Consider the following 27,032-nt stretch of genomic DNA (forward strand, 5'->3'; position numbering starts at 1 on the left):
TGATGCACCACCCCTTTAGTCATCCAGTGTTGCCTGCAAAGGGGTGTGTGTGCACACTTCAATTATTGCTTTCCTTACATCTATCCTTTCATAGTGAAAAAGCAAGGAAACTAGTAGAGCCATTCCCCCCACCCTGGGGAACCAAAGCTGACTTCAGGGCAATCCATCATTAATCCCCTGGTTGGGCTGATAAGAGGTGTTGAATCGGCAAGAAGAAAACATTTAACTAAAGGCACAGTAGCCCTGAAATGCCTCAGTAGCTGGCAGGCAAAGAACAAGCGAATACTGTGATTGTATTCTACTGCAGAAAGAAAGAAAGAAAGAAAGAAAGAAAGAAAGAAAGAAAGAAAGGAAAGAGTGAGCGAGCATTGGGTTGGATCCAGATTTAGTTGTACTTAGGGTAGTCCCAGTAAAATAATGGGACTTATAGTGACGAACTTAAGTCCCATTAATTTCAGTGGGTCTACTCGAAGTCTGGCGTGGGCTGGTCCATGAAGTCATGAAGAGTCGGAAGTGACAGACCGAATAAACAACAACAACACTCAAAGTATGGCTAAGTCTGGATTCAACCCACTGGATTACAGCATAACATTACGAGAAACATCCTAACAGTGCCAGCTGTTTGACAGTGAAACAGGGTGCCTTGGGAGGTGGTGGGTTCTCCTTCACCGGAGGTATTTAGCAGATGTTGGACAACTATTGGCCAGGGATGTTATCGTTACCTGTACAGGTTACTGTACAGTACCTGTAGTTCCTGGGCAGTCTAAAAGTGTAATAAATAAGATTCCTGCATTGACCAGGGCGTTGGGATACATGATGTCCAAGGTGCCTTCCAACATTAAAATACCATGATTTTATGATTCTAGGACAGTCTTGTTTTTATTCATTTTATTACATATGTTGCACGGAGTGCCTTTTTGGCTGAAGAGTAGGGTGAGAAATGCTTTCAATAGAACAATGAGTAGGCAGTGAGTGAACAAAAATGGCAATGCCACAGAAAGGGCTGGACCTGAAGTAACCATGTGGAAAGTTCCCAAGAAACCCATGGAAGTGAAACTCTGACGAGCTGACCCAGCAGCTTCTTGCTGCTCAGGAAGTGGTGTGTGTGTGTGTGTGTGTGTGTGTGTGTGACGAGAGAGATCTTGGAAAGCTTGAGAACCCTGCCTTGCCCTGAACTTAATTCCCCCCACCTTCCACCTCCATCTCTTCAGCACCCGCCAGGCCTCCTGGGAACTGTCCAGCGCTCTCTGGGGAGCAAAAGATGACGTGCTCCTCTTTGTGCCAAGGCAACGCGCACCTTTGCTCCAGGTCTGCCCCTTGCTGGAGTCCCCCCTTGTGAGCTCAAAGAGAGAGTGGAACGAGGCCAGAGAGGTGAGCCCCCCAGCTGTGCTCCCTGCCACCTGACTTGTGGTCTCCCTATGAGGGGTTTCCGAGAGCAGGACATGAGGCAGTGGGAGGAGGCCCAGTCTGGGCCTGGTTTAAAGATCCATGAGAATGCAAGAACAGCCCTGCTGGATCAGACCAAGAAGGCCCATCTAGGCTAGCAGCCACAATGGCCAACCAGATGCCTTAACAGGAAGCCCACAAGCAGGCTATGAGGCCAATAGCACTCTCCTAGGAACATCGGAAGCGGCCTTATACCAAGCCAGGCCCTGCGTGCATCTAGCCCAGTATGGTCGACGCTGACTGGCAGCAGCGGCTCTCTAGGGATTCAGGAAGGAGTTTTCCCTGCCCTACTCGGAGATGCCAGGGATCGAACCTGCGACCTTCTGCAGGCAAAGCGGGGGCCCTGCCCACTGAGCTACAGCTTCTCCTTCCACTATTGCTCCCCAGAAACTGGCATTTAAGGCATGCTGCCTCTGACCTTGGGAGTGGCATCTATAGCCATCATTACTATTGATAGCCATATTCTATGTGAATGTATCTTGAAGTAGCGAATTCCATGCATTGACTCTGTGCTGTATGAAGAACAATTTCGTCTTATCTGTCCTGAATCTCCCAGCAAACAGCTTCACTGATTCTTGTATTCTCCCTTTCCACTTTTTCTACACCAGGCATAACTTTGTACACCTCTATTCTATCACCACCACACTCACCTTTTTGCTAAGCTAAACAGGCCCAGACTTTGTAACCTTTCCTCATAGGGGAGTGGCTCCAGCCCCATGATCATTTTGGTCGCCCTTTTCTGCCCTTTTTTCCAGCTCTACATTACAATACACTAGAGGCTGGACAGCCATCTGTCAGGGATGTTCTGACTTGGATTCCTGCATTGAGCAGGGGGTTGGACTTGATGGCCTTGTAGGCCTCTTCCAACCCTACTATTCTAAGATTCTGTGGTTCCTTTCCTAATGATCCCTAACATGCGCTTTGCCTTTTTTGCAGCAGCTGCACATAGGGCCAACGTTTTCATTGAGCTATCTGCCATGACTCCAAGGTCTGTTTCCTGCCCAGTCACCAGCAGCTCAGACCCCATCAGCATTTACCCTGGTTGGAGAAACCCTTCTAGAAGCCTTTGCCATCTCTTTTTGTTTTTCCCACCTTGAATAATGTTGTGTCATCCACAGTCTCAGCTTAAAGCTCAGCTTAAATTTCTGCCGTTGACAAAGACATGACCATGAATTAAGAGGGTATCGGGTTTGGCGTAACAGTGTTCCATGTCAGCCCCATGCTGTTCCTGTGCCACCACATCTCCCCACCCTGTGCCACCACAACTCTACAGTGAAGGGACCGCAGCTCAGTGGCAAAGCCCCTGTTTTGCATGCAGAGAGTCCCAGGTTCGATGCTCGGCATCGCCAAAGAGGGCTGGGAAATCTTTGGCCTGAAACCATGGAGAGCCCCTGCTGCCAGTCAGTGTTCACAGTACTGGGCTAGATGGACCCAGGGTCTGACTCGGTATAAGGCCGCTTCTGATGTTCTACTGCCCTGGTCGCTTCACCAGCAGAATGGTTCCATCAGCCAATATATTGAGTGAGTTCCATCAACACAGCTGCATGCTGGCAGCATATCTCAAGTTCTGCTTCCACCAAATCCTGGCACACCTTAGCCAGTGAATCCCGAGGACAGGAACAGAATAGGATTGCACCCTATAAATGTCTGAGACTCAGAACAGCTAGGGCGAAAGGGGAGGTGACTCTTAATTCAATCCTAACTGGTTCACTATCAAAATCAAGATACCAGGGAAAGTTGCATATGAAGTCCAATGTGGTCAATTACAGTTTCAGAAGGGAGAAATTCTCAAACATGAGAGGGTGGGTTCAAAGCAAGGAGAAGTTGTGGTACAGAAGATCAAATCCCTTCAGGAAGCATGGAGATAACTTAAAAACACTACAATAGAGACTCAGAGAAAACATATACCACAAATTATAAAGGGGTGAACAGCTGAAAAACTGGAACCAGAAATCATGGCCCAATCTACATGGAAATGGTTTCAGAAGCATTTTCTGGTTATATCCAGATTTTCATGATATTGCTTTGGTCCATCAGAGCACACAAAGCAAGAAAAGCAGAGTACACACTAACTTAAAACCCGCTTTTATGGGTCAAACAGCACTTGAAGCCGCCATACTTTGGGGTTGGGTGGGAGGAGTCCAGCGAGTAGAACTTGAACATCATAAACCGTGTAGGGGCTTCTCAGCAAATGAGACAGCCTTGCTCCCCGCCTCTTTCAATGCTCCTCTGCTCAGGGAAGTTTAATGGAAGAGATGAATTACATCCTGTCGTTTACTCAACACCTCTCCTCTCGCATCCACCAGCACTGTGGATCAGTAGTATTGAATCCCTGCTCCCTGCATGAGTCACTGCCCCAGTACAATTCAATTGTGACTATCGTCCTAATGCGACATTGCACAATTGCGTGATTACAAGACTGTGAAGTAGCAATGTTGTAGAGCAAAGCGAAAATAAACAGGAAAGCCAGCAGCTAAGTAGCACTACTGTGTAATAGTGCTAAGTGGGAAAAGAAGTCCAAAACAGCTACTGCCAATGGGGGGGCAGGGAAATGGGGAGATGAAAGGGATGGCTGCACCCCTTGACCAGGTCACAGCCAGACCACAGACAGACCCCTAGGCATACCCAGTATGCAGGGCTGAATTCAGGGGAACAGGGCACACTGCGGTGGGAGCTGCATTTAATGAAAAAAGACGAACTAAAAGGTCTTTGCGAAAACGCGCCTTTTTGAGAGGGAAGCTGAGCGGTTGTTGCGGGGTGGTGACAACATCCTGTGTTGTGAACAACCCTGATGTGCCCTTGCTCTGGACTGAACCACCTGTGTAGATTGGGCCCATGTCTTTTGTGACACCACTTTATAGTGGGGAGAATGGGAAAGTCCTGGACACTCCATCTTTTATGAGACTCACAAGATTCTAATGGTAGTAACTTTGGCCTGCCAGCTGCACATACAATTTGGCAAAAAGGTCATCCTAGATGGGCCAGTGCTATTTCCCTGTGTTAAAGAAAATAACCGTTATTTTCTGTTGGCTATTAACACTCTGTTAATCAGTTTGTAATAAATAAATAAATAAATCACACTGATAACCGGAGATGCTTTCAACCCAGAACTCATTTCCTTCATATCTGGTGGAATTGTCCTAAGTTTGTGCTGGCATCCAGTTGGGCCTCGTTGGAGATACTTTTTCAGTGCCTTTTACTTTCTCTGTCTGAGAACAGAAAAACACATATGAAGAATTTATCCAGCTTCTCCGCCATCTTCCAGTCCTCCTTTGATAACCCTTCTAGATTTCCCTACCTACATTCTTTTTGACCTCTCAAAGAACTCCAGAGGGTTGATGAGGCAGGGCTTCCCTTTGCAGATGCCATGCTGACTTTTCCTCAGCAAGGGTTGTTTTCCTGTATGTTTAATTATTCTGTCCTTAATAATTATTTCCATCAGTCTATCCAGGGAAGTCAATAAACTAGTTTACCTGTAATATTCTGGTTCCCCCTCCCCCTGGACCACTTTTTTAAAAAATGGCTTCTTTCTAATCTTTCAGAAAGGAGGTCAATTTTAATGTCAGGTTGTATATTCTAGTTAGAGGATCAGCAATTTCACATCTGAGCTTTTTAAGAACTATCAGGTCAGTTGTATGCATATTGGACACAGTGACTCAGTTTTTAATTTCTCAATCAGCCCTAGAACCTCGTCTCGTCTCAACTCTCTTTGGCTTGGATTTCCAGATGCCCTCTCTCGGTCCCTACCCAGTTCAGAGGTGCGCTTTCTGTTTGATACCTTCTGTAGTGAGAACTGATGCAAAGAATTCATTCGGCTTCTCTGCAGTCTTCCAATCCTCCTTTGGTAGCACTTCTACTTCTTTGTCATCCAGTGGTCCAACCCCTTCCCCATCTGGCTTTCTGCTTCTGACTTGGCAGTGGGGTGGGGAGGGAAAGCTATCGTTTGTCCTTCTAAAAATATTAATCCGGCCATCAAATTCTTCTTTCATGTGCTTAACTGCCAAAGTGCATTTGTTTGGTCACATTTTCTCCTCCATTTGGTTTCTCTCTTTGGAGTGAGACCTGACTTCCACTTTTTAAAGGAAGCCTGAGGGAGGAGTGGCTGTCAGTGCAGTGATGGGGGCGGGCTTAGAGTACATGCAAGGCGTTCCCTTCTGATGGCACCGGCACTGGGCTGCATTTTTTGGAAAGCTATAAATGCAGTCATTCCCTGGAGAAAGAAGCATATTGACAGTACAAAGATCACCGGAGGGGTGAGAGCGTTAGTGCAAGAGGACAAGGGAGTCAACCAACGGAGCGCGTGGAGCCCCCCTGAACCCCAGGGAGGCAGCGGAGGAGGTAAAGGAAGGACTGACAACCTGCCAATCCCGGATTGTTCCCTCTCCTCTTTCCCTCTATGGCAACGTGTTGCCACGCTTCTGGAAATCGAGGTGAGTGAGTAAAGTCCATGCGAGGTCTCATTGGGGCAGGCCGACGGCTTGGGAGTGCGAAACAAGCCACGGCTTTGGTGTATAGGGGACTTAGGGCTTGTTGCACATGGTGCTGCAAAGGCCTTTCGGTCTGGAAAGAGTCCCTGAGCCTTCTTGTGTGCAGGGTGAACAGAGAAAGAGACCCTTTCTAAAGCAAATCTCAATTCTCTCTGTTTCCAGAATGGTTGCCATTTTGGCCTCTTCTCGCTAAAACAACAGAATCCTTCGGCACCTAAAAAGTCTAGTGGGAAAAACTGTGGTACACACTTTTGTGGGCTGGAGTCTGATTTGGCAAATGTATGATGACAGGGTCTCTTAAAATGCTCGGTATATATACATAAATACAGTGCAGAAGTGGTGGAACTGTACACAGTGAGGCAAAAAGGTGAAGGAAATGAGAGAGGGAGAGAGAGCGAGAGAGAGAGAGAGAGAGAAAGAGAGTTGGTGAGTTCATCCTATTCAATGTAGACTGATTTAGGCGTCCCTCATTTTTTTTAAAAAATGGCCTGTTGTGGAAAGGAACAAGGTGACACAGCGAAAAACGTCCTGAAAAACAGTTCGCTATTCAGGAGTTGTGTGGTGCTGATGCAACCTGCTTGACAAGAAGAATTCCCGGGCTGTCAGAGAAATACAAAATACTTACCAGCCCACAATTACTTTATCTTCTTTTTCTTCTTCTCTCTTTACCAGCTTCTCTGGGAGTTGTGGGGAAGCTTGGAGGAGCTGACAAGACACTCGGTGCTTGGAAGGAATTGTGACTGTGGCAAGGTGGAGCTGGTTACATCTTTGTTGCCCCTTCCTTGAGAGAAAAGGTGAGGCGGCTACCACAGGAAAGAGGTTTGGGGGCTTACAGGGCAGCAGAGAGTGAGAAGCACACAGATCGGACCCACAGGAGATCTCTCTTGCATGCCCCACTGAAATTGTACAGAAGGTCATGTTAGTGAAGTGAAGGGAGGTGCCGTTGGGATGTCCCACCATGGGCGACAAAATGCCTCAGATGGGGCTGTGATGGTTGGTCAGTCTGTCCATGTGCTGAACCAATCTTTTGACAATCTTCAGTTGACTCCTTGTTTGCCTCTCGCAGTGAGCTCCCCTACAAATGCTATTCCGCTTCTCCAGGTATCTGACCCCCTTCTAGAATCACCATGATGGAGGATTACCAGAATCTTGCATCCTCGGAGGTAGACGAGGAGGGTGGACGACCTGTCCGAACAGGTGTGTAGGCCTGGGGGAAATTGTCATGGTAAAAAAGATAAATGGGGAATTTGGGTCAGCAGCACAGGAAAAGGCTCATAAGATACCGGAGCCCATTCCTTTTCTTGGCCACTAGCTAAGAATAGCCACGGAGCCTTAATGAGGTGGACTAGGGCAGCCTTCCCCAACCCGGTGCCCTCCAGATGTGTGGGACTACAACTCTCAGCTTCACCCAGCCAGCATGCTTTATTGACCAATATGCAATCACTTATTCAGATTCAATGAATCTTGATTACCATAGAATAAGCACAGAGTACTGTCAGACTCCTCCTACAATGACTGGAGTTCACAACTGGAGCTCTAAAACTGAGGTTGATTCCACTATGTCCCTTTTCTCTGGAATTGCCATCCTTGGTTCACTCACTTCTTGTGGAGAATTCAGACAGTGTTGTTGCCAAATGTTCCAGGGTTTTCTGTATCGTGTCCTCACATTTTCCCCAGGCTTGATTTGTGGAAATTTTTGTACAATAAAGAACAGTCGCACCACCAACCTGGATTGGTAAAGTGCTATTGAGGCTTTTTCAGGGCTATTGTGCCTTCAATTAAAAACTTCCTACATGCGGCTTCTACCCCTTTTGTGCTTCCTGTTCAGGGCTGCTGGAGGATTAGTGATGAATTGCCCCTTAATTTGTCCCCAGTAAAAGTGGAAGAAGCTGTAGGAAGAAAGCTACTAATTAAGTTTGATTAAAGGCCCTTTGCTTAATGGGACTTTGCTTAATGGGACTTATTCATGAGCAAATATTAAACAAGGATCTTAGCTGTGGGGATGAACGTTGCTGGATAAAGTGGCACTGTGTTGTGCTGTGTAGAACCACTGTTTTAATTCTACTGCCAGGAAATTGTGGCCAAGCAAGACCTAAAGTCACCACTGACTTTGGCCCACTCACTGCTGTCACGTGGCCCCTGACATCTTACCCATGAGGGAATGTGGCCCTCAACAGAAAAAAGATGGCCCACCATTGCTTTAGGCCCATGTGAGACAAGGTTTTTTTTCCTCCTAGGTGACAATTTTCTCTTCTTGCATAGAGGCTGAACTACAAACATTCTGACAGTATTGTAACCTAATCACTTGGAATGTTCATTAACATCACAACAGGGTCTGCAGCCCAGTCCTAAGTGAAAAAGGAAACTGATAGATAAAGGCAAAGAGTTACTAGAGAAGATGTAAGACACTTCAAGGGGGGGTTAGGATGGATTCCTGATCACTGTACCCTCTCCTCAGTCCCTCCAAGGCTTCCCCCAAGCCCGACATGGAGGCATCGCCTCTGCCCTAGCCGTCGTCTGGTTCTGATCCTGCTGGGACTCAGCGTCATCCTCATGCTTGCGCTCATTGTATTTGGCACCAAAGGTGAGTGGTCCAGTGAGGGAAGGTGCAGCAAAGAGGGCTGTGCCAGTGGGAGAGTGTTGAAGGTCAGGGAAGTCGGGGACTCGTGCAAGGAGGAGGAGAGTGTGCCAGGAAAGGCCCCAAACTCAGTATGGACAGTGCAAAGCAATGGAATGACTGGGCTTGTTAGTGGCAAGAGTGTTGGACTAGGAGCTGGGAGATCCAGGTTCTAGTCCCCACTCGGCCATGGAAGCTCACTGGGTGACTTTGGGCCAGTCACAGACTCTCAGCCCAACCCACCTCACAGGGTTGTTGTTGTGAGGATAAGATGGAGAGGAGGAGGATAATGTAAGCCGCCTTGGGTTCCTTGCGAGAGGAAGAAAGGCGGGGTATAAATGCAATCAATAAATAAATAAAATAAAACTGGGGGCACTGTGGGAGGCAGACTGTGGAGTACTTGGCTTGACTCTTCATCTCCCCCCACCCCAGGTCATACCTTCAGCTCTCAGCTAAGGGAGATGAAGGAAACTCTTAAAAGCATCAATCAAACTGTTGCCAAGCAGATGAATACCCTTCAGGACAAGGGTAAGTGCAGGTGGAGGCCTTGGGGGCTGGAACTGAAACCGACCATCTATTATTTGGTAGTGGCTGCGTGCTTCCACACTAGAGTCCTTTAGTGCTGCTGACACATTGCTTCTCCACAATCAGCTGGGAGCAGAATTAAAATGGAACTCCACACACTGAATATGATAATGCCCTGCAGTGGCCTTTGCTGTGCCCAAGGCATCGAGCTGGCATCAAGCACACTGATGTTGTGGTTGAAACAAAAAGGGATTGTAAAGAGCTCTGAAAGGGTCTCTCCAAACTGGGAGAACGGACATTAAAATGGCAGATGCAGTTCAGTGTAAGCAAATGTAAAGTGATGTAAAGTTGGGCCAAAAACTCCCAACTGCATGTATATGCTGAAGGTTCTGAGCAGGTGGTGACTCACCAAGAAAGGGATCATGCTAGATACCTCGATGAAAATGTCAACCCACTCCAGTGTTTAGCTGCTGTGAAAAAGGCAAATTCTGTGTTGGGCATAATTAGAAAAGGAATTGACAAAACTGCTCACACCATTCTGCCGTTATACAAATCTATGGGGCGTGCAACCACACTTGGAATACTGCTTACAGTTCTGGTCACTGCAACTCTAAAAGGATATTTTAGAGTTGGAAAAAGGGCAGAAAAGGGCAACTAAAATGATCAAGGGGGTGGAGCAACTCCCCTATGAAGAACAGTTGCAACAGCTGGCACTGTTTAGGAAGAAAGGCAAGCAAGGGACGCATGACAGAGGTGTACAAAATGAGGCATGGTGTGGAAAATGTAGACAGGGAGACATTTTTCTCCCTCTCTCACAATACTAGAACCTGGGTCATCCTATGACACTGATTGGTGGGAGATTCAAGACAGATAAAAGGGAGGACTTCTTCACATAGCAAAGAGTTAAATTCTGGAATTTGCTGCCACAAGATGTAGTGATGGCAAGCAACTTGGACAGCTTTAAAAGGGGAGTAGACGCATTCCTGGAGGAGAAGGCTACAAGTCATGATGGCTATGTATTCTGCCCAGTAACAGAGGTGGTGTGCCCCTCAATACCAGTTGCTGGGGAATGTGACTGGGGGGGGGGGGTGCTGCTGGGCTCATGTCTTGCTTGTGGGCTTCTCATTGTGGGCATCTGCTTGGCCACGTTGGGAATAGAATGCTGGACTGAGAAGGCCTTTGGTCTGATCCAGCATGGCTCTTCTTATGTCCCCTGCCTTATTAATTAGTAGCTTCCTCCTCCATATGTCTTCTACCCCTTAGATCGCTTCCTGGTGTGTGCAGCATCAGCATTACTGAAGAATAGCCTCAATTGCACCTTAATCACTCAGTTTCTGTTCCGGAGCACTAAGGCAGGCTGTGGGGAGGGCTGGGGATGAAAGAAGGTGGGAGCTCACAGCCCCAGTGTCACCCAACCCCACTTTGTGCATTGCAGAAACAGACATGGACGCAAAAATTGCACAATTCGAGGGGACGGTGAAAAAACTGTCTGAGGATGCGGAAGGAGGTGCGTCAGCAAAGGCCAGCATGTATAACTGCTACTTCCCTGCGTGTGTATATGCATTATTGGGTAAAATCCAACATAAATCCTACTTAGAGTAGTGTAGTTATAACTTAAGTCCCATTCATTTCAGTGGATCTACTCTAAGGAGGACTTGTGTTGGATTTTACCTATTATCATTATATTGTATTACAATTAGATTGTTCTTATTATTTACATTTATTAGATGCCTTTTTCAAAGGAAAAACAGCTAAAAACAATTAAAAATTCCAAAACCTGATCAAACAACTAAATGAAGGAACCCACTGTATGCTGTCAAATGCCCGGGAGTAGAGGAAACTCTTAACCTGGTGCCGAAAAGATGACAATGTTGGTGCCAGGTGGACATTAGTGGGGGAAGGGGTTCCACAGCTGGGTGGCAGGACAATCTACACCAGCCTTGCCAACCTGGTACCCTCCAGATGTGTTGGACCACAACCCCCGTAAACTCCCCACAACTCGCATGGATGTTGGGAAAGAATCTCCCATGGACTAGATTGGGGAAGGCTCCACAGAGAATGCATGCAATTTTCTCTTGGCAGGGATTTTCATCTTGGTCCTAAGTTGATGAGAGAGGCTGTGAGGTGCTCATCACACGGAGCTTTTATTCTGCTATCGAGATGGCTCCGTCACAGAAGTGTGCGGGCTCTTTAGATGATGCCCATTACCCTCCAGGGTGTCTCCCGCCATTTCCCCCAGCCTATCCTGTGTTTTCCCCAAACACAATAAATGTGGTATTTTTTCCACCCCATGGAACAGGAGCGGCATGACCTCCCTGTGGAATTCTCCAATAGTGGAAGAAACTGCTCTATCTGCCTGCTGTGGGCGTTGTTTTCAGTTGCTGGGGGCGTGCAGACCAGGATGATGAAGGCATTGAGGATGGGAGCGGGACATGCAGGGGCAGATTCGACAGGTGCGAGGGCAAGAATCGCCTGTTGATTGCAACTCCTGCCTCCGCTCAAGTCTTGCTGAGGAAGGAGTTTCCTCGCCGTGTAAATGCTTGCACACATTTCTCAGTTGGAGGGAGAAGAGGGTAAAATGCCTCCCTGCAACGAAGGGGGACACATCTGATCCCCCACCCCACCAAGCCCAGAAGCAACGTCCTCTGCTGATTCAGAGCACCCCATTACGTTCAATGGGGCTTACTCCCACATAAGTGTGCCAAGGGTTGCAGACTTATGGCACAATCTCACATTTTATGTCTACTCAGAAATAAGTCAGAGGTTTTCTGGGGGCTGCGAGAAAAGAGTACAGCAGAAGTGAAGCTATGGAAACAAGAACACGGCCCCCCTCACGCTGCTCCTTTGCACACCTGCCAGGGAGGGAGGGAGGCACTCCCTCAGGTCAAACCAGGTGTCTGCCATGGAAAGGAGCCCTTCTTAATCCTGCAAAGAAACCGAAAGCAGGAAGCTCCGGAAAGGATGTGGACTTTTGCGGGGGGGGGGGGGGTTGCTTAATGTAGAAGCACCCTGAGAATGGAGGCATACCTGTGCGTGTCGAAGAGAGGCAACTGGAAGCTTTCCCATGGGAACGTCCCCCATTTGGACTTAGCTCAGCTTAGCTGGGATGGGGAAGAACTTCTCTGGCAGTCTCCCCTGGCTGAAATGTGCTTGCAGAAATGTAACCTTGACCCTTCCGTTTGTTGACCGAAGCAGCAAAACCAGAACCCAGAACTGGGTTCAGTCCTTCAGCCTGAAGAGGAAAAAAACATATTTGTATTTTTCTTGTCTAAATAGTTTTGCTTCTTCTTTCGAATGCTCCCAATTATGGACACTGATAGCTTTCAGGGTGCATGTTTTAGGGTGTATGTGGTTGAGTTTGGCAGACCAATGATTCTTTCTAATGCCAACCTTGGGTGGTTCTGTACCGATGAGTTTGGCAGCAAAACAGGGCCACCCATGGACAAGCCGGCCTTCTCTGCATACCTGGGGAACTCCTCAGGTATGCAGAAGTATATTAGTCTGTAAAGAAAAAGGAAAACAATTACCTGAGAAGGACCAGTGGTCTATGATAGCAAAAGAGGATGCGTGTCTGTCCATCTGTCTGTCCGTCTGTCAGCACCATAGCACCAAGACCATGAAACCCAGACACCTGAAACTTGGCAGGCGTACTCAGGGCCCCCTGAAGGGGTGCGCCTCGGGGTGATTTTGCTTACAAAGTGCATTAATTCATTTCAGTCGTGTGAGTGAAGTAACACCTTCAGCCACTAGGCGGCAGACCTCCCTAACCAGCCCACAGCGCTGCAGTCCGCGGTGGGGAGAAGAGCAGGCCCAGGAGGGACAAAGTTCCATGCTGCCCCAGTGGAGGTTGGTGGCTCCAATGTCGGTGGGGCGGGATCTGCTCCCAGTTTCAGTCAGAACTCTAAAGGAGCTCTCCAAGGTGCTTTGCTGATGGCTGCCCCCTTCTCCTGCTGTGGGTCAGGCCCCCTTCAGGGGACTGGAGTGGACAGGCTCCTCCCTCATGGGGCTATCAGGGCTCGGCCCTGCCGAGAGCCGCCAGTGGGCATGGCTTCTGTCAGACAGAGCGGGTGTGCTGTGTCCAACTCTGACAGCGGCCGGTTTGCTTGAAGGCCCCGCTGTGTCCTGCTGAGGGCTATTCCAACCCTTGCAAAGCTGGGTCTGTTTGCTAGGATAGCATAAACTGCTGAGATGTAGAGCCAGCAGCCATGCCCAAACCTGAGCCTTTCATAGTACAGCAGGGAGAATTTTCAGGGGGTGGGAAGAAAAATGTAAAGGTGCCCCTCCTCCTCCCTGCCCTGGGATCTCCCCCCCACTCTGCAAGCCCCCAACCCTGCTATGAGGGAATTCCAAGCCCTGAGTAGGAGCCCTTCTGCTAGGTACATACTGCAACGTTTTGTTGTTTCTCATATTATTCATAATACTACATATAATTGCCATAGAAGACTACACAAGATGTAAACCTGAAGAAAGAAATCCCAGATGTTTTTAGGGCACTGAACAGCCACAAATTAAGATTTCCATTCCCCCTTAGAATTTCTGAATCTTGAGGGGCTTTTGGAAATGTTCCCAGTTTGCGTGGATGTTCCTCTTCAGCCCCCCTGTGACTGTACGCACTAAACATACTGTTGTTGTTTTCTCTTTCCAGCCAGAACACGACTCCAGGGCCAGCTGCACGAGCTGAGGAAGAACTTTAGAACCATGAATTGTGACCTGGTCAATTTAAAACAAAACAAAACAGGTCAGGAGCAGATCTGGAATGCAGAGGAGAGCACCTGTGTGTGCCAGGCCCGTGGCCGAGCGCACAAAGGAATGACCCCTGCTTCAACATTCTCAGTGTATTTGAAAGAATTCACTTCCTTTCAAATACGCTGAAATTTTCAAATGTCTTCAATGTACCTGAAAGAATGTATTATTTGGGGTGTCCTCAACCTGCTTTGTCAGTACATTTTCCTGGATTTTGGCCAGGACCTGGATGATCTTCCAGGTTTCAGCATGTTGCCATCAGGGCTGGCGTCAAGGGTGGGCATGGCTGGGTGACTGTTGAGGGCCCACAGCTGAACAGGGGCCCACTGACCAGAGCCCCCTGGACTTGCTTCTCCTCTTCCCCATTGCAACCTGCGTGGCCCCTACCTCTCACCCGGGCCCAGATAACGGTGGTGGTGAGAAGGAGGAGCAGGAGAGGCCGGGCCTGCTTGCTGCCTGGCTCCCTGCCTGACATGCAGACAAGTGGAGGCAAGGAGGAGAGAGGCGAGGAGGACCAAGGTGACCACGGTGATGAGGAGGCAGGCCCATCGTAGGTGTCTTCCCCAAGGGCCTTACAAGATCCAGAGCTGGCACTGCTTGCCCTGTAAACACTAGAATGAATGGCCTGAGCAGCACATCTCCTTCCTCAGCATCCCACCTCCGCAGAGTGGCTGGCAAGAGGCCATGGGGACGCTCACAGGCACTGCCTGACAGGCCAAGCCATTCCTTATAGGTCACCATCTAAGCTCCAGGCAGCGGTGCAGTGGAGTCAGGGCTCACAGGGGCGCGGCCCTGGGACCTTTTGGTTAGCAGGGCCACGGACACCCCCTGCCACCCCGCTCAGACCTCCCTGTTCCCTCTGAGCTCAGCTGCAAGCCTCACAGTGGCTGGGGGGAAATGAATGCTCCCAATGGCTGTATCGTTCCTTGATGTAATGCAAAGTCTTTTGGAGTGGCTGGGTCTCGAGGGGGTGATGAAGACCTTGTTGCTTTACAAAAGGCCCTGCTCCTGGTAGAGATGAGAAGTGCTAGACCTAGTTTGTTTCTATGTATCAACGCAGCTGCCTGCCTTTTTGGCCTCTCCGGGGGTGTTTGGGGTGTTGCTACGGGGGCTGTCATGATGAGTGCCTGCACTTCAAACTTCACCACTGTCCTGCTGGTTTCCAGCCACCACCGTATCTGGTGGGAACTAATTTCAGAAGGGTGCAATCCTATGGGTGCTAGTCAGCAGCTAGATGCCCTAGGATAGGTCGGTTCCCAGGAACCGACCTCGGACCCCGCACTCCAAGGACGGTGCCCGGAGGACTGACCCCCACCCCCTCCCGCACCACCTCATAGGCAGTGCGGACGGGCCCCATGCACCACGCTCATAAGAGCAGCGTGGAGCAGCAAAAACGGGGCATTCCTGGGGCCAGGCTGGGGCAGGAAGTCAGAAATCTGGGACGACACATCCTCTGTGTCGTCCAGCTGCCGCTTCCCACGCTCCGAGGTCCTGCGGCTAGACAGCCGAAATTGGCTGTCTAGCCGCAAAAGCCGGGCGGGGGGAGTGAGCAGGAGATCTGCTCTTCACCACTCCTCCCACCCTGCACTGGGTAGGCGGTCGCCCCCAGGGTCAGAGGCGACCATCGATCTCGGTAGGATTGCTCCCAAAGTTAATTATGTATCGTGGGAAGATGGGCTTTCTTTTCTCTGTCCTGAGACTTGGGTCAATGGATTTCTTTGGGCATGACCCCAAATTCTGGATGGTGTTTTGCATCCACCTAAATGCCTTACGCCTTTACCAGAAGAACTGATGACCTGCACAAGAATGTGCAGATGCCAGCCATGCTCAGTGACTTGCTGTACTTCATGCAGGTGTGAAAGGCTGCATCACGCTGCATCTTAAAGAACAAACCCAGGCTCAAAAACGTACTTGCATTTATCAGTAAAAAATGTGCACTGCTGTTTGAGTGCAATGTCTGATTCAAGGTTATTGAAGAAACATTTCTTTCCTTCATTTTTATTCCACCCTTCCTCCAAGGAACTCAGGGTGCATATGTGTTCCCCCACTCCTCTTATCCTGACAACAATCCTGCGGGTGCCGGGTAGACCAAGAGATACTGGCTGACCAAAAGGCAACCAGGGAGCTTCATAGCTGCGCAGGGATCTGAGGTCAGGACTTTCTGCTCCTGGCCTGGCTTCTGTCCACCAGACCAGCCTTCCCCAACCAGGTGCCCTCCAGATGTGTTGGGCTACAACTCCCAGCATCTCCCAACTGGGGATCCAACATATCTGGAAAGCACCAAGTTTGGGAAGACTGCACTAGATTACACAGGTGGCAACAGTGACCAGTAATAGCTCATCTAACCATCTTGACCAACAAAGGGTGGTATTTTGCCACCAAAATGAGCTTTCTCCATGCATCTGTTCGTGAGTTGCCATACATTCCTACTCGCATGTCAGCCATCTTTGAAAATGGCAGCTACAGACTTCATGCATCAGCATGGGCGGGTCTACCCAAGGCAGATGTGTTCCGACGTGAGCCTGAAGCACATACAAGATTCTCTGCACATCTTTTTTTACAGGGGACTATGGCAGATCCAGGACTATTCTGCACCCCTGCCAAGTCTTCCCATGTTGCCCCCCAGTGTGCACAATTCCAGCCAGTCTATGGCATTCCCTGGGCTGCCCTGCGGAGTGAGACCATGTCTCACCGAATGAATGTGCTAGCTCAGCCTTCCCTGGGCTGCTACCCTCTGGATGTGTTGGACTGCAAGTCCCATCATCCCTGGCCATGCTGGCTGAGGAGGATGTGGGGTTGCAGCCCAACACATCTGGAAGGCACCAGATCGGGAAGGCCTGTGTTAGCCAGTGGGCTCCTCCATGCTCGAGGCTCCTTGGCAGTGGTCCTGGCAGGCCCAGTGGGAGTTTGCTCCTTTCACCTTTCTCCATTGCCTCCTTCTGCAGCTGGCCCAGAGGCCTGTTGCCCCAGGGACTGGGCTGCCTTTCGGAAAAGCTGTTACTGGGACTCAAGAGTAGGGAAGACCTGGGAAGATGCAAAAGCCGAGTGCGAAGCCCGGGACGCCCACCTGGTGATCATCAACTCCTACGAAGAGCAAGTAGGTGGCATGGCTTCTGCGGGCCGACCCCTCGTGCTGGGTGGGAGGGAGGGGCATGGGGCGGGGCGGGGGTGCAGCTCAGGAGCACGGCTGTCTGCTGCCTTCCTGTCGTCACGGCAGCGGGGGGCTGCTGCGTTCAATTCCTGTGCTTCATATCCTTTTTCCTGCCAGCGATTTGTAGCCGTGCGTGTGAGGCCCCAGCCGATGTGGATCGGCTTGACGGATGTCACCGGGAGCTGGACATGGATGGATGGGACAACCTACACTGTTCGTCAAGAGTAAGTTTGATGATGGCTGCCCAACTCTTCCCCCCACAATGCAATGGCTGCCCAACTCTTCCCCCCACAATGCAATGCGTGGACATCACTAGAGGGGCCCACTGGACAGTTCTAGGCTGGCTAGTTACCCAGTTTAAGATCCTTGGCATGCCTAATTTTGTGATCTCCCCTTAATCTGATTACGCTTAATGGGACCATTAGCGGTGCTCATGGGATGAATACTAAACTTTGGACATGACACCAGTGGCTAAGCAATGGCCCAAGACACCTCTGCCTGGCACACCTGTGGGTTGTCTATCTGCACAGCTCTTAGTTTGCATCAGGGATCACGTAGCCCCAGGACCTGTTGATCAGTGCCAGGGTCAGCCCTGGAACATGAAAAGGAACAATGAATGTAAGAAGAGCCCTGCTGAATCAGACCAAAGGGCTTTGTAGTCCAGCATTCTGTCCTCACAGTGGCCAACCAGATGCCCAGATGCGAAGCCCACAAGCTGGACAGAAGTGTGGCAGCACCCTCCTGCCCACGCTCCCCAGCAACTGGTATAGAGAGGCAGACTGCCTCTGGTCCTGGAGGTAGCATATAGACATCAGGACTAGTAGCCACTGGTAACCTTCTCCTCCATAAATCTGTCTTATCCCCGTTTAAAGCCCTCCAAGTGGGTGCCCATCACTACATCCTGTGGCAGCAAATTCCATAGCTTGACCCTGCACTGGGCGAAAGGGTCCTTCCTTTGATCTGTCCTCAGTCTCCCACCAGTCAGCTTCATGGGGTGACCCCAATGGATTCTAGTAGCATGGGAGAGGGGGGGAAACCTCTCCTTACCCACTTTCTCCACACCAGGCATCATTTTATACACTATCAAGTCTCCCCTTGCTTGCCTTTTGTTCTAAGTTAAAAAGCCCCAAGCGCTGAAACTCTTCCTCTTGGGGGCATTGCGCCAGCCCCTTGAGCATTTGGGCTAGATCTTTTTCTGCACTGTTTGGGTCTCCTTTTTGACAACTTTTCCAGGTCTACGATACATTTCGGAGGTGTGGTGTGGTGACCAGAACTGTACACAGTTTTCCAAGCATGTTCATCATAATGAAGAAATCACTCTGAGCATATGTAGAGTTGCTTTTGTTTATTAATAGGTAACCATGGCCAGCTGGCACATGTCCAGGGGCATGTGGAGGGCTTTTCAAATCATGTGGTGTTAGCTAGGCCGAAACCCTGGTTCCCCTTGCCTAGAATTTAACTGCTGCATCCCCTATCCCAATGGAAAAATCACAACTGTATTTCACCTCCCCTGCCCACCACTATTTTCAGTGACTGAACCTCCAGATATGTTGAGGGTCACAACCTGTGGAGGCTGGTGACTTCTATGTCAGTGGGGCAGCGGATCTGCTCCAGGTTTCAGTCAGAACCACTCAGAAGCCTAAAGGAGTTCTTCACCCCTTGGAGAGCTCCTTTAGAGTTCTGACTGAAACCTGGAGCAGACCCACTGCCCCACTGACATCAGAGTACAAAAAAGGGCCACCGTTGTAGAAACCGATAGGAAATGAGTGCACAAGCTCACAACTGTAAGTGGGTCAGGCTATACTACTATAATATTGTAACAATATGGAAATACACACAATAACATAGTGAGTGTTGGTAATCTGTTTAGAATAGGATTGTTGTTAGAACAATATAATTATACATATGAAACCAATGTGAATACTCAATCCTACCCTAAATAGATTACCAGCACGCGCTACATTATTGCGTGTATTTCCATATTGTTACAATATTATACCACGAACATCAGAGCCATCAGCCTCTGCTGGTCACAACCAGTGTTTTCACCTCTCTCCGCTTCTCTCTGTTTTTTCAGGCAGTGGTGCCCAAATCAGCCCGACAACTGGTACGGCCACGGCCTTGGCGGAGGCGAAGACTGCGGCCACCTCACCAGCGGCAGCTGCTGGAACGATGACCACTGCACCCGCCTCTACGGCTGGATTTGCGAGATGGAGATCAGCGATTAAGGGGAGGGTGCTGCCTTCCATCCTCCGCTCTCTGGAGAGGGAGGTTTGGCAGTCTTTGGGCAAGGGGTATGGCGGGAGGACTTTGAGACTGCATGCTGGCGAGATGCTCCAGCTTCCTCTCAGTTTACTCATCTGTTCTATTCTAAAATGGAGCCAGAGACACAACGCCGCCAATACTTGACTGTTTGCTCTACGTTCACATGTGGGTTCTGATGTCCTACATGCTCAGAGGCACCCTGAGCCGCCACAGCCAAGGGCTTCCCAGTTCCCCTGCAAATCTGGCTCCATTTCCACCATCTGTCTGCACCTCCCCGGCCCCTGTGCCCTGTGTGAGGTTTTCCCCGGCCTCTCTTTCTCCTCACCACTTCCCTCATCTCCATACTGTGCCTCCTCCTGCCCCCCTTTCCTCCATCCTTCTACCTTTCTCCTCCCATGTTTTCCCCCAGGTCCGCCTCTTTCTCTGGGGGCTCCCAAATCTTTCCTCCAGCTGTCCTGCCTCAGTGACCTCTTCTCCCAGAGCTACATAGCCTCCAACTCCTGGCATCCACCTGTCCCCCTGGCATTCTTTCTTCCTGCCGATGGTCCAGTCTCTGTGTGAGGTTTTTCTCTCAGCCTTTCACATCCCTGGCAGAAGCTGCACTCTTGGCCAACAATCTGTTGCTGACAATTTCCCCTGAGCAGCGAGAACGTGTGGCACAGTGCTGTTCGCTGGGAGGAGGTGGGCTTATAGATGGCAGGAAAAAGGCAGTTTTCGGCCTATTGTGTACAAGATCTGATTGTGCAGTTCTACCTAATTCATGTATAATTTTTGGCTAGGTGACTCGATTTTGACTTCAAATGAGTGGGAGGGGACATATTTAAGTTACCTGCTACTAGGTTTGTCCCTTCCATATATAAAGAACATTTGCCCATATCTCAGGCTATCTATATACTGCATTTACAACTGTGACCCAGGAAATTCAAACTGTGTGGCTAGAATCAAAATAAATTATGCACCATTTCTTTGGCCTCAAGGGCCCCTCATTTTCAATGATCTTGGAACAGGGCAGGTGGGTAGGTGTGGGGCTTCCTCTGTTTCCAAGTTTGCAAGCTGGCTGGAGAAATGGGTGGCTCTCTGAGCATGTACAGAATTACAGTGTCTTCTCCGCAAATAAAGATCAGAAAGGGAATAGGACATGGGGGTTAAGAAGTAGGGTGTGCACCTTCTCAGCCGGATTGGGCCCTGGCAGCCTTTTCCGAGTTAAGCCCTTGCCTTGATGCTGCTAATTAGATCCATGGGACCAATTAGCATGGTTAATGATCAGTGCCTTTCTCGCAAGCATCCACCCTATCTCCTAGTTTCAGGCAGATCCTGATGGGTGAGCTGGCGTTTGCGCAGCCTGTGGCTGAGCAAAAGCCTCCCGAAACTTCTCCACACTTGTCAGGTGCTCGCTGAGCTGTCAGAATCCCTGGCGGAGACAGAGAAGGGATACCAGAAATGTCTGCCAAGGCACACTTGCAAGGGGGCTTGATCTGAGCCAGCACTCAGCCCCAGGACATATTTTTCAGTGCTGTGCGTTAAAATGAGTATTTGCCAGGGTAGTGAAAGTGGGAGGCTAGGGGTGTGTCTTTATGGCACACATCTTGCTGCCAGGGACTCACGAGGTGGCCTCAGTGGAGGCTGGGGCTCCGAGGTCAGTGGGGCGGTGAATCTGCTCTGGGTTTTAGTCAGAACCACTCAGAACTCTCAATGAGCTCCCCAAGGCGCTTCGCATGCCATCACGCTTCACACCTTCAGGATTCTGAGTGAGACCTGGAGCGGATGTACCGCCCCACTGACCTCGGAGCCCCAGCCTCCACTGGGTGGCCTGAAGGTTGAGGGCCGAAGCGTCAGCAATAAGCGGGGCTGAATAACTCCACAGGCTCCTTCCCAGGCACCCCCCCCCCCCCGCATGGAAAAGCGTCTTTCCCCGATCAGCTACTGGTCAGAGAGCAGAGCTTGTCCCAGCCCTGGGCCAGCGGGTGAGACCTGGGGAAGAAGCTGGTGGGTTGGATGGGGAGCCCTTCGTGGGCTGGATCTGGCCTGCAGGCTGGAGCTTCCCTGCCCCTGGCTGAAGTGACGGTTCTCTCAGCTTCAGTCCCACATCTCAATATGAGTTTAATAATGATCTGCAGGAGAACGTAGGAGCCCAGCTGGATCTGGCCGAAGGCCCATCTAGTCTGGGATCCTGTTCACACAGTGGCCAACCACAGGCCTCCCTTAAGGCCACAGCCATCCTCCTCCAGCTTGCCTCCCCAGGAACTGGTATTCTGAGGAAGGCTGCCACTGATCCAGGCAAACCTGTGGCCACAAAATCAAGGCTGTTCCTCTTAAATGGTGTGGGACAAGTAGTTGTTCACTAAGGACTAGTGGCTTGGGGGACCTGGGTCTCAGACTGGCTGCCTTCTGCAACCTGGAACCCACCAGATGTGTTGGACTACAACTCCCATAACCCCTACCAGCTAGCTCAACCTTCCCCAAAATGCTGACTGGGGTTATGGGAGTTGTAGTCCAACACATCTGGAGGGTGCCAGGTCTGCAAATCAGGAAATCCAACTGGGGTCCAGGAATTGGAGCGACCGAAACCTTGAAACAGCAGCGCTGTGCTTCCTGCAAATTTCTGCACCGCCAACCCAGAAAACAACAGCATGTGTTGCAATATGATTGAATTTCCCCAAGTTAACCATGGATCGTGACAAACGACGGGAAAGTTTGCGGCAAGTCACCGAGGGTGTGAGTTCAAGTCTGCCTACGTGTCGCAGGAAACGAACCTGTGATTATACAGGATCTCGTTCTCGTGTTTTGCAGCTTTTGCTGCCCGCGCAGGTCTGTTTTTTCTCCACAGATCCAGTTTGTTTTGTTTCCTACCTGGGAAACAGGGCTGGGCAGACGCAGTGACTAATTAGCTCATGAGTTTAATTGCAACTACAAGAGTGGAATGTTGGCTTGGCAGGAGGAGGTGGAGATGCAGCCGAATGAGGCACCTTTTGCAATTTTGCCAGCCCCCAGTTTCGATGGAGTTTGCAGAAAAGGGCACGTAGGAGGAGGCGGATGGAGTGTGGGATATGAAAATACCCTGGGCAGGTTGCACACTAAGCAAGCGGCCATCACTCAGGGTAGAGCAGCTGCTTGGCAAGTGGAAGTTCTTGGCATCCCCAGTTTAAAAAAATACAAACCACAACAACCCAGATCAGGTGATCTGGAGAGTGGTGCAGCGAGGGCTCGACCCTGGCGCCAAAGTCCAGGGACCCACAGCCCGGGGGGCGGGGGCCCAAATGACCACGGCGAGAGGGGAGGAGGGCAGCAGGGCAGCAGATGCCAGTGCCATGTTCTTTCTGCAGTCACGATGGTGCCATGATTTCAGGGAACTTAAAATGCAAAACTACACATGCTCAGGGTTTGTTTGTTTTTTAAAGAAACCAGGGTTGGCAAACAGTTCTGTCGTTTTTCTAACATATGAGGAAAGTCGGATCAGTTCTAAAGCATGGAATGCCAGTTGCAGGGGGACAAGAAAAGATAGCTGTGTGCTTCACATACATGTGGCCATCTAAAGCCCCCCCCCCCCCGCCACCCCATTCAACCATGAAGTCCAGGGTCTAAAATTACCTCGCTGCATCAGTGGATGTGGAAGATGCCTACACAAAACCAGATATGGGAAGAGGTGGGAGAAAGGATTGAGGCCACTGGGAAGTCTATCTGCCCCCCCCCCCAGCCCTTCTCCTTCAACTCCTCTTTATCAAGCATAGGGTTGAGAGGATGTGGCCAATCCTTTGTGCCTATGAGAGGTAGAAACTTGGCTGTTCAAAACACAGAAGCTGAGATCCTTGGATGGTGGAATGCCACCATAACGCCGCATGCCTGCCTTTGCCTGGAATTGGGGAAGATGCCCAGCACTGATCATACCTAGGGAAGAGGCCTTCGGTTATAGAAGTCAGTGGAGAAAGACAGAATGGCTACCAGCTGCCTGAAGATGAACGGACCCATTTTGCAGAGAAATCGACTATTGAGGACAGTTAAAATTGCCTTGAATTTGGATGGATACGCAGCGTAATCTGGCACATGTTTACTCAGAAGTCAGTCCCGCTGTCTTCAGTGGGCTGTACTATGTTTGCATGGGATGGCAGCCTCTGGCATGTAGATGCCCAGTCTCCTTCCTCTTCATCCCAGTTGCATGAAAATGAAACATTCTGGTTTGCCTCCCGAGGTGAGCAGGTATTTTTCTAGCCAACAGGCCCTGGGCTCAAAATCCCTTATTCATTTCTGAAGCTGCTTCTCTTGGGTATGCAGAAAATTAGTGAACCATCCTTGCCCAACCTGGTGCTCTCCAGATGGTTTGGACTACCATTCCCAGAATCCCCAGCCACCTATGGTATGGTAGTCCAAACCACTTCAAGGGCACCAGGTCGGGGAAGGATGGCATATTCTGGGTTTTCAAACTGATGTAATACAAAATATTCAGAGAATGTGGAACATGACTGGACTCCGTCCTACTGGATTTCACCCTCAAGAGAGGTCTGGTTTTCCCTTTATCTGGTGCGTTTTAGATTGCTGGCTTCTGGGACTGTGCTGTTGCTGCCGCTGCTGTTTATCTTCTTAGGACATCGTATGTTGCTGAGAGAGACAATTCTGTGTTACAGAAAGGGGTTGAATTGCGAGACCTTCTGGTGCCCAGTGGTGTAGGGGAGGCGGGGCTCACAGGGACGCAGCCCTGGCACTTTTTCATCAGCAGGGGCTCTGATGTCATCTGCCACCCCCTCAGAATTCCCTGTTCCCTCTGAGCGTAGCTGTGATCCTCACTGTAGCTGTGGGGGGAATGATTTTTCCAAGCAACAGCATATTGTTCCATGTTGGAATGCAAAGTATTTGGGATGACTTGGTCGGGAATGGGCAGTTGAGGCCTATTCACTTTACCAAAGACGGGCTCCTGGTGGAGATGAAAATGCCTAGAACTGATTTGTTGATACGGATCGACACAGCGGCCTGAAATTTTTAGACTGCCCTTGGAGACTGTCACAATGAGTTCCTGCATTCCAAATGTGCCACTACACCAGTGTGTGTGTGTGTGTGTGTGTGCGCGCGCGTGCGTGCGTGTGGTTCAATCCAGCTGGGTGTGTGGGCGTTTCTGTTGGAGGGGGAGGGGGGAGATATAATGAAGGAGCTTAGGGCAGGCTAATGGGCAATGTTGGGGCGCTAAGGCAGTGCGCAAGGGGGCTGTTTAAATGAGGAGGGATCTGTCCATGAGGGCTGAGTCGAGAGGGTGAAGCTTCCAGAGAGGACCATATTCTGAAAACCTACAACGTTTGTGTTTGAGTGCGTGAGCGGGTGAAAAAGATTTTAACATCCCTGCATTGTTTCTCAGAGGTCCAATTGAAATCCCCCTGCCTTCCTCTCAGCCGCCCCGTTTTTGGATCCCGGTTGGAGGCGGCACGTCTTGCGAGGCTGCACGGGGGCGTCGCCGGGACTCACGGGGGGCCCCGCGCTTTTGAACTGGCGCTACGCGGCTGCCGGTGCCTCGTGATACTCGGCTGCAGAAGCTGGGGGGCGCAAAGATCCACGCGTGCGCCCGCACCCGCTGCCGTCCCCTCGCCTTGCTTCTAACATGAGAGGTACCGGGGTTCAAACTCACCGGGAAACCACATCTGCCGACCTGCCGGCCCTTCCTTCATGCCCTGGTGCCCTCCTGCGGTCAGACTACAGCCTCCATCACCCCAGATGGGCTGGAGATAATGGGAGTTGTACTCTCACACATCTGGAGGGCACAAGTTCTGGCCAGGTGCTTGACTCAGAGGTTCCCGGAAAGACACTCTGCACATGTGCAGAGGTACCGTCTGGCTCATCATTTGGTTGCATGTCTGGCACTGAACTCCGGCTGGAAGGGGTGGCTGGGAGTGGAGGGCGGGAGCTGGTGAGTTAGAGAGGGAGGGGTGCGAAGTTATGCTTAGAGGAGGTGGGGGCTAGGTCTGCGGAAGGGGGGCAACTGGAAGCTGGTTTTTATTATTTTCAACCCTGTGGGAGGGGTCAGAGCATGGAATGGGTGCAGGGGGGATCCTGTCAATTTTTGCAAGAGGAGGGATCGGGGGGGGCTAGGGGGTTGCTGGGTGCCAGGACGCCTGGGTTCCCTCCTCCCCCCTCAAAAAGGACAGCGAGGCACTGTGCGGTGAGGGGAGGGGTAGTAAGTGCCCGGACTCCTGGGCCCTCCTAGCCTGCTGGGGGCGGGGGGGAGAGAAGCGAGCCGCGGCCCTGGCGCCTGAGTCCCCTTCCTTTCCGGGCAGGGTTCGGGAGGGGGGGCGGAGAGCGGCTCCTGCCCGCCCCCGGCGGTCCCTCCCCTATAAAGGGCGGCCGGCGCCGGGATAAGCTGAGCCGTGTGGAGCTGCGCTTGACTTCCTGCGCCGGCATCGGGAGGGAGGAGCCGCCCGGGGACCTCGCCGACGGGCGCCCGGCTAGCCTCGCCTTTGCTCCAGGTAGGGTGAGCCCCTCCGGGCGCCCCCTCCTTTCCTGTCTGCCTTGGGGATCGGGTCCTTCCCTCATCCCGCTGTCCAGTGCGGCCCCCGAACTACCCAGGACAGGAGCCCACCAGAGGAGCCCCCCGCCCGCCCCCGGTGGAACTTGGCATTCTTCTGGATTCGAACTCAGGGTCAGCCATCCGTGACTTTTCATGCTACAGCAAGACTGTGCCAGGGCAGCCTTCGCCGACCTGGCGCCCCCCCCCCGGATGTGTTGGAGCTGCTGCTGGCAGCTGCTGGCTGGGGGTGATGGGAGTTGTAGTCCAACACATCTGGGGGGCCTGTTGAAGGCTGCCCTGGCAAACCAACCTTCTGCTTTCCCCCCCACTCTTCTCACTGATTTATTGTTTTTCTTGTTGTCTTGAAGATGGTTTTATTGTGCCCCTTGGATATTTTTTGTAGAGGCGGGATACAAATCTTGAGGACAGACAGATCAAACCTGGCCCCTCTCTCACACCCAAATAGATCGGGTTTGGACTCTTCCACCCCCACCCCGCCAAGAGCGCCCTGTTCTGTCTCTTTCTCTCTCCTCCCACAAACCCCAAACAGAAGGCACACCCATAGTTCTCTGTCCCAATTGATTCAGGCATTCTGATCCTAGGGTACCTCTGTATTTTTCTGTTGGAAGGCTGATTCGTCACTTTCCTCCCCCCCCCCCCCGACCGTCCCCATCTTCAAGGTGGAGGGACTGAAAAAGGCTTTCTTCTGTAGGGCTGCACCATGGATGCTGTACAGAGGCAGATAAGGAAGGAAGCAGGTGGGGGGCTCTTCCCCCTGCCCTGCTGAAAGACTTCCTGTTGTGTTTTTTTCCTCTTCCCTTCCCGTCCCTTTTCCCTTGCATGTCGTGTCTTTTCGAGATTGTAAGCCTGAGGGCAGGGACTGTCTTGTTTTACAGATGGCATCAAAGCCTCTCCACGGGCCTTTTTGGCTGAGAAGCAAGCTAACTACACTTTAAATAAAAATAACAAACATTTAGAATTAACTGGTTAGATTACTTTCTTTTTTAAAAAACATTAACTGAATAAATCAGGTTGCATTCCTTTTTGTTAACAATGTCAATTATTTTGTAGGGAAGTGCTTATAAAAACTGCAGCCAGCCAGCAAGCACCATCTTCTAAGAGGCAAACACCCCTGCCCAACACACACACACACACACACACACACACACAAAGGAGAGAATACCTCTCTGAGGAACGGCTTCCTATGACACACACATGCATTATTCAGCTATGTATTTCTTGCTTCACAGCGTTTGTGCTGACAGCTGCAAAAGCATGCAACTAATCCACACCTCTTTCTTGGAACAGGTGACA

General features: G+C 50.7%; 1 protein-coding gene across 2 annotated transcripts in view; it reads left to right on the plus strand.

The window, feature by feature from the left end:
- Positions 1 to 20,205, plus strand: part of LOC146343157 (asialoglycoprotein receptor 1-like) — a 34,551-nt gene extending 14,346 nt beyond the window's left edge. The window contains exons 1-10 of one of the 2 annotated variants that reach the window (XM_084806826.1): positions 5,669 to 5,876; positions 6,606 to 6,727; positions 7,035 to 7,130; positions 8,392 to 8,517; positions 8,983 to 9,078; positions 10,511 to 10,582; positions 13,721 to 13,813; positions 16,764 to 16,915; positions 17,087 to 17,193; positions 19,047 to 20,205. In XM_084806826.1, coding sequence (XP_084662952.1) covers positions 7,061 to 7,130; positions 8,392 to 8,517; positions 8,983 to 9,078; positions 10,511 to 10,582; positions 13,721 to 13,813; positions 16,764 to 16,915; positions 17,087 to 17,193; positions 19,047 to 19,197 — 867 coding nt within the window. In that variant the 5' untranslated portion in view covers positions 5,669 to 5,876; positions 6,606 to 6,727; positions 7,035 to 7,060 and the 3' untranslated portion in view covers positions 19,198 to 20,205. Of the gene's footprint in view, positions 1 to 5,668; positions 5,877 to 6,605; positions 6,728 to 7,034; positions 7,131 to 8,391; positions 8,518 to 8,982; positions 9,079 to 10,510; positions 10,583 to 13,720; positions 13,814 to 16,763; positions 16,916 to 17,086; positions 17,194 to 19,046 lie in introns of those variants that run through there. The other variant, XM_084806828.1, reaches the window with a different exon arrangement.
- The last annotated feature ends 6,827 nt before the right edge of the window (positions 20,206 to 27,032 follow it).

The sequence above is a fragment of the Heloderma suspectum genome, chromosome 6 (assembly GCF_057233095.1).
Source record: "Heloderma suspectum isolate Gila_16-S chromosome 6, 16-S_ref, whole genome shotgun sequence".
Classification (NCBI taxonomy): Eukaryota; Metazoa; Chordata; class Lepidosauria; order Squamata; family Helodermatidae; genus Heloderma; species Heloderma suspectum.